At 30.5% G+C, this 5791-nt stretch overlaps 1 protein-coding gene across 1 annotated transcript; it reads left to right on the plus strand.

Annotated features, from left to right (window-relative positions):
* The first annotated feature begins 557 nt into the window (after positions 1–557).
* On the plus strand, positions 558–4104 carry LOC121230259 (protein WALLS ARE THIN 1). The gene is made up of 5 exons (XM_041114736.1): positions 558–867; positions 1304–1366; positions 1448–1973; positions 2924–3075; positions 3849–4104. The coding sequence occupies exons 1-5, from the start codon at positions 644–646 to the stop codon at positions 4042–4044; spliced, it is 1161 nt and encodes a 386-aa protein (XP_040970670.1). The 5' UTR covers positions 558–643; the 3' UTR covers positions 4045–4104.
* The last annotated feature ends 1687 nt before the right edge of the window (positions 4105–5791 follow it).

A 5791-nucleotide genomic window follows, 5' to 3' on the forward strand; every position in this document is an offset into this window, starting at 1 on the left:
TTTTGTGGACCTCAATATTCAAAGACTTACTTTGGAAATTTTGAAATCATTTTTTTTTGTAGATTTGGGTATTGGACTGATAATAGTATTTAATTTAAATTTAAATTTTAATATTAATACTAGGATAATTTATTAATAATAAATGGATTCAGATTTTTAAGTAAATTTGTGAACTCAAATTTAAATAAAGCAAAAAATGTAGCTATTTGACTTGCTACTATTCTTACATATTATCGGTAATCTAAATTGATAATACTATTAGTTGTTATTAATAAAATTATACAATTAGAATCACGTGAAAATCTAATTAATATGTATTTGAACAAATAATATGTATGCATGTCAGCAAATTACTTAATACTACTTTAGAAGGAAATCTTCATCATTATGTAAACAGTAGCAAGTAACAATGTTATTAATTTAAACCTACCAACACTATTATAAAACTTAAAAGGATTCAAATTATAAGTAGAGTGACCAAAAACAAAATTAGACCAAAACTCTTTTCTCTCTCCCACTCTTCAAATGTATTTATATATATACCAGCACCTCGTTCCCTAGCTCCCCATCCTCAACTTCCCTTTAATCTCTCTCGTAAAAATCCCTAAATTTTTTTTTCTTTTAGTTCAAGACCTTTGCTTCAATGGCTGATGCAGGTGGTTCAGCCGTCTCTAAGAGGATGTGGTGCTCGGTTCCCGAAAGACTCCAGCTGCATATGGCCATGTTGGCCTTGCAGTTCGGATATGCAGGGTTCCATGTTGTTTCTCGAGCTGCCCTTAACATGGGCGTTAGCAAACTCGTCTTCCCAGTCTACAGAAACATCATTGCTTTCCTTCTCCTCCTCCCATTTGCATATTTCCTCGAAAAGTAAATACAAATATACATATATATATTACATGGGTAAAAGTATTATAAAACTCTTATATTAGAGTTTGATTATATTTTGTCTTTTTTATTTAAAAATTAGATAAATTAGTCTTTATAAGTTAAATTAAAGAACAAACTGGACTTTCTATAAAAAATTTTATTCATTTTTACTATTAAAAATTAATTCATATATGCCAAAATAAGGTACATTTGGTATTATTTTATTAATCATATTAACTTTTAATAGTAGAAATAGATGAAATTTTAATAAAAATGATTATATTACTTTTTAATCTAATAAATTTGGATTAATTTATCTAATTTTAAATAAAGGGACAAAATGGAATTTCACTTAATATAGAGCAAATACTTTTACCTACAAGCATGATATGCTTTTTAAATTAAAACCCTAACTTGATTCTTCTTTGTTCCACAGGAAGGACCGACCAGCCATTACACTAAATTTTCTTTTACAGTTCTTCCTCTTAGCTCTTGTCGGGTATGCTTTAAACACACATAAAATGTAAAGAACAATGGGAAAAGAAAAACATAAAAAGCTAACCCTATTTTTATTTTTCAGGATAACAGCAAATCAAGGTTTCTATTTGCTTGGTTTGGATAACACATCACCAACCTTTGCATCTGCAATACAAAACTCAGTCCCCGCCATTACTTTTCTAATGGCTGCTTTGCTTAGGATAGAAAAAGTGAGGCTTGATCGAAAAGATGGGATATCAAAGGTAATAGGAACAGCCTTATGCGTGACTGGTGCATCAGTGATAACATTATACCAAGGTCCAACCATATACAGTCCAAGACCACCATTGAATAGACCCACACCACCTATGTTTGTTTCTTTGGGTGACGCAAATGGAAAGAATTGGACACTTGGTTGTTTGTTTTTGATCGGTCATTGCTTGTCTTGGTCTGGTTGGCTAGTGTTACAAGCACCGGTGCTGAAGAAGTACCCGGCTAGACTCTCGGTTACGTCCTATACATGTTTCTTTGGTCTCATTCAGTTCCTTGTTATTGCTGCGGTTTTTGAAAGGGATGCTCAAGCTTGGGTTTTTCACTCTGGTGGTGAACTCTTCACTATTCTCTATGCGGTTAGTAGAAACCATTTATGCAATTTTCTTCTTTTCTTAATGGGAATTTGTGTTTCGGGATACGTTTAGATTATTAATCTAACGTTTAAGTTATTTCGGAGGACTATGCCAAGTGACCAGTTTATTGGTCCTGCAACCTCTTTTCCAACAATGTTTTCGGGTCCTAATAGTTACTTACTATGTCACGACTTAGATTTTTTGAGCACCTAAATATATATTTCTAAGTAAAATTATCAAAGTACTTATATTAAGAATCAGATTATTTTACTTTTTCTACTCAAAATATGGATAAATTAGTTTTTATATGTTAGATCAAAGAATACATTGGTCTTTTCTATTAAAAATTTTATCCATTTGTACTGTAAAAAACTAGCATGGCTAATAGAATAGCCATACAATATCACATGGCATACTATACATGTACTTCAAATTGACGTACATAGACCATTTTAACAATAGGAATGAATGAGATGTTTAACAAAATGATCAATTTACTTTTTAATCTAATATATAAGGATTAATTTATCTTTTTTTTAGTAAAAAATACAAAATATGCAATCGAACTCTCAATTACTCTATTATACTTTTACCCTATCTTTTATGTATACTATTCACACTTTTAACAACATAAACACCCGACCAATTAATGGTTCTAACACCCAAATATATCTTTTAACATAAAAGATGGTTATCAAATACCATTAGCTACTTGGGAAATTGGCCAAATGGTACTAAAATAAACATTTTAGGCACATGGGGAAGAGAGAAATAATCTTTGTTGAAATTCTTAGCACAGATTGGCTTTTTCTTTTATTTTGTAGAGTGTGAATCTTTGTGCATATTAATTACTTTATTGTACATGCATAACAAAAGCAATGCCTAAAGCTATCTTTTATGTGCATAGTATTTTAAGACCCAAAAATTTTTTGGTGTGGAAATGAAATGTGCAGGGAGTGGTGGCATCGGGGATTGCATTTGCTGTACAAATATGGTGCATTGACAGAGGTGGCCCTGTCTTCGTTGCTGTTTATCAACCTGTTCAGACTCTTGTTGTCGCTATTATGTCTTCCCTTGCTTTAGGCGAAGAGTTCTATTTGGGAGGGTAAGTGGGTCCTTTTGTTTCTCCTTTTTCAACAATTAATAATGGCTTAATTACACTATACATCCCCCAATTATTACAGTACTTTTTAAATCTTCGAAGTACCAATATCACATCAGTTAGATCCTTCTCTCAACTTATTTATTAGTTAACTGCTAGCTTGAATATAATGTGAAGCATGTGGAAAAATAGGCAACTCAGATCCAATGTCTTAAAAAAGTATTGATATTTGTCTTTTTAATGCGCTAGATCCAAATTATCTTTACAATAGGTACTATTTAAAATTTGATCACACATTTAAAATTAAGTGCTCCCATCAACCTAGCAAGGGCGAAGTTAAGAATCAAGTGATGGGAGACTGAGATAAAACTAAAAAAATTCAGGAATCCAAAATTTAAAAAATTTGTATTAAAATGGCTTAAATTGATTTTTTTTGAACTTTTGGAAAAAATTAAAATTATAACTATTCCATTTAAATAAAAACTAAGAGAGATTAAATTGAACAATATACATGTAGGAGATACTAGAATTATAATTATACTATTTAATCAAGAAAAGTTGAGGCCCTTGACTACGTCCTTACAACCTAGTCGTTAATTTAAAACATCTATACCGATCACATCGCTAACTTAAATTTAACATATTTAAAACCAACTAGTTAAGTCCAAATTATCCATATAATATATAGACTCGTATTTACAATTTGATTGCTTGTTTTAATTATCTTTCATCCATTTAACACTATTTTCCTTGTGGTAAAACACTATATATTACAGTATCATAGGGGCAGTGCTGATCATAACGGGATTATATTTAGTGCTATGGGGTAAAAGCGAAGAAAGAAAATTCGCAGCTCAAGAAAAAGCCGCAATTCAATCGTCAACGGCGGAGCACGGCAACAGCAGAGCATCGAGCCATATCAAAACATCCCTTACTCAGCCACTTTTGCCACCTTCAACGGAAAATGTTTGACCCCTAAAGAAAATTCCTAAACTTTCAACCATTCTGCTTTGCTGCAAAAAATGAAAGAAACAAATGGGGAAAAAACCAAGCACTACCCTATATCAGAAAGTTTGTGTGTGTATGATTTTTTTTTAATTTCTTTTCTTTTTCTTTTTCCTTTTTAATTTAGTCGTCAATGGCTGTTCTCTGAGTAGCAGAGAGGGTTTTTGAAAGATGATGATGATCACTGTCACAGCTGTGTATGATGGCTTATGGGGGGCCTGAAATTCTCCATATGCTTTTTTATATGTTAGTCTTATGGTTTGTTTTAAAGATAAAAAGATAATGCAAATTATCAAGTTAAATTGCTCAAAATCATCATCATGCATGTATCCAAATGGACCCACGAACTTAAATAATATGAAATCCTTTTTTAATTAAAATGATAAATTAACATTTAATCCTTCAATTTGATAGGTTTTCTCAACTTAATTTCTAAGAGGGACGAAGCCAAATTTTTTTTTAAAAAGTAAAAAATGAATCATAATTTTTTGAGTGCAAATTTACCATTATATTTACTTGTAATTTTTAAAATATTAAAAAAGTTACAAGATAATTTTACCATTTTGGGAGCTTGTCCCGTCTATGCCCTTAGTCTCTAAATTTTTTTTAATCCACATTAATCCTAAAATTTAACAAATTTCTTAATGAATGTAAATAAAATTAAAATTAAAATTTTGTTATATAATGATAACAAAAATAATCCGATTCAGAGTCTGATACAAAATCTAACTTGAAAAATCGACTTGAAAACCCCTAAAAAACAATTTCAAATTCTTAGAGGAGGACAATCCAGACCCCCTTTTTTAATCCTTTTCTTCTCTAGTTCTTCATCCTCTCCCTCGATTTCTACATCCCTTAATCCAATATATCAACAAAATTAAATTTAAAAAATTATCAAATTCAATTAGCAGACGATACTTCACCCAAAGTTAAACAAATTCCCATCATACCAAACAAGCTGTTTGGAAATATATGAATGCTCATAATAAAGATAAATTAGAGACCGACAGCATAGCACCAAACCCTACATTTTGGAAGGTAACTAAATTTATATATTATGTTGGAAGGGAGCGAAAGAAATGACATGCAATGAGAAATGACAAACATATAATATATAATACAGTATCATTTCATATTAAATTATATTATATAGTATAGGTAAGTGATATGACCCATAAAGCTTTTAGAAACAACCAAGGGGAAAAGCAAAATAGGTGCATTGGGTTTCAACTATAAATTTTAAAACAAAAAGATGTTAGAGAAATATAAAAAATATATATTATTTATTTAGTGGAGATAAGCAAAAAATTGCCAAAATTAAGGAACTAAAGAACCTTTTAAGAAGATTGACTTAATTAGAAGTGTCTTGGTTCAAATCCTTCATCCCCCACCTCTTAAATTATGTACTGAAAATAGAGTTAAAAGCAAAAGGTGGGTGAAGGGATCCCAAGATTAATGCTTTAATTAATATTAAAGAGATTGACATCATTAGGGAATATTTAATTATCACATTAATTAGTAAAATCTTTTTCAAAGGCAATAATCCCCTTTTCTTTTTCTTCAGCAATCAAAATATGCTTTAATGATGTGAATGGAATATGCATCATTTTGTTTCTCTTAGAACTTTTACTTATCTTTCTTGTCTTCCAATTAATTAATTACTCTTTCTTTTGTCTACACAAAGTTTTTGTCTCGATGCATTGTCCTAATTAAC

The sequence above is a fragment of the Gossypium hirsutum genome, chromosome A06, assembly GCF_007990345.1.
Source record: "Gossypium hirsutum isolate 1008001.06 chromosome A06, Gossypium_hirsutum_v2.1, whole genome shotgun sequence".
Classification (NCBI taxonomy): domain Eukaryota; kingdom Viridiplantae; phylum Streptophyta; class Magnoliopsida; order Malvales; family Malvaceae; genus Gossypium; species Gossypium hirsutum.

Bases quoted from the DNA above. Each gene is read 5' to 3' on its own strand.
- LOC121230259 (XM_041114736.1), top strand. From the start codon at position 644: ATGGCTGATGCAGGTGGTTCAGCCGTCTCTAAGAGGATGTGGTGCTCG. The intron at 868-1,303 runs GTAAATACAAAT...TTTGTTCCACAG, and splicing joins TTTGCATATTTCCTCGAAAA to GAAGGACCGACCAGCCATTA. The intron at 1,974-2,923 runs GTTAGTAGAAAC...TGAAATGTGCAG, and splicing joins TCTTCACTATTCTCTATGCG to GGAGTGGTGGCATCGGGGAT.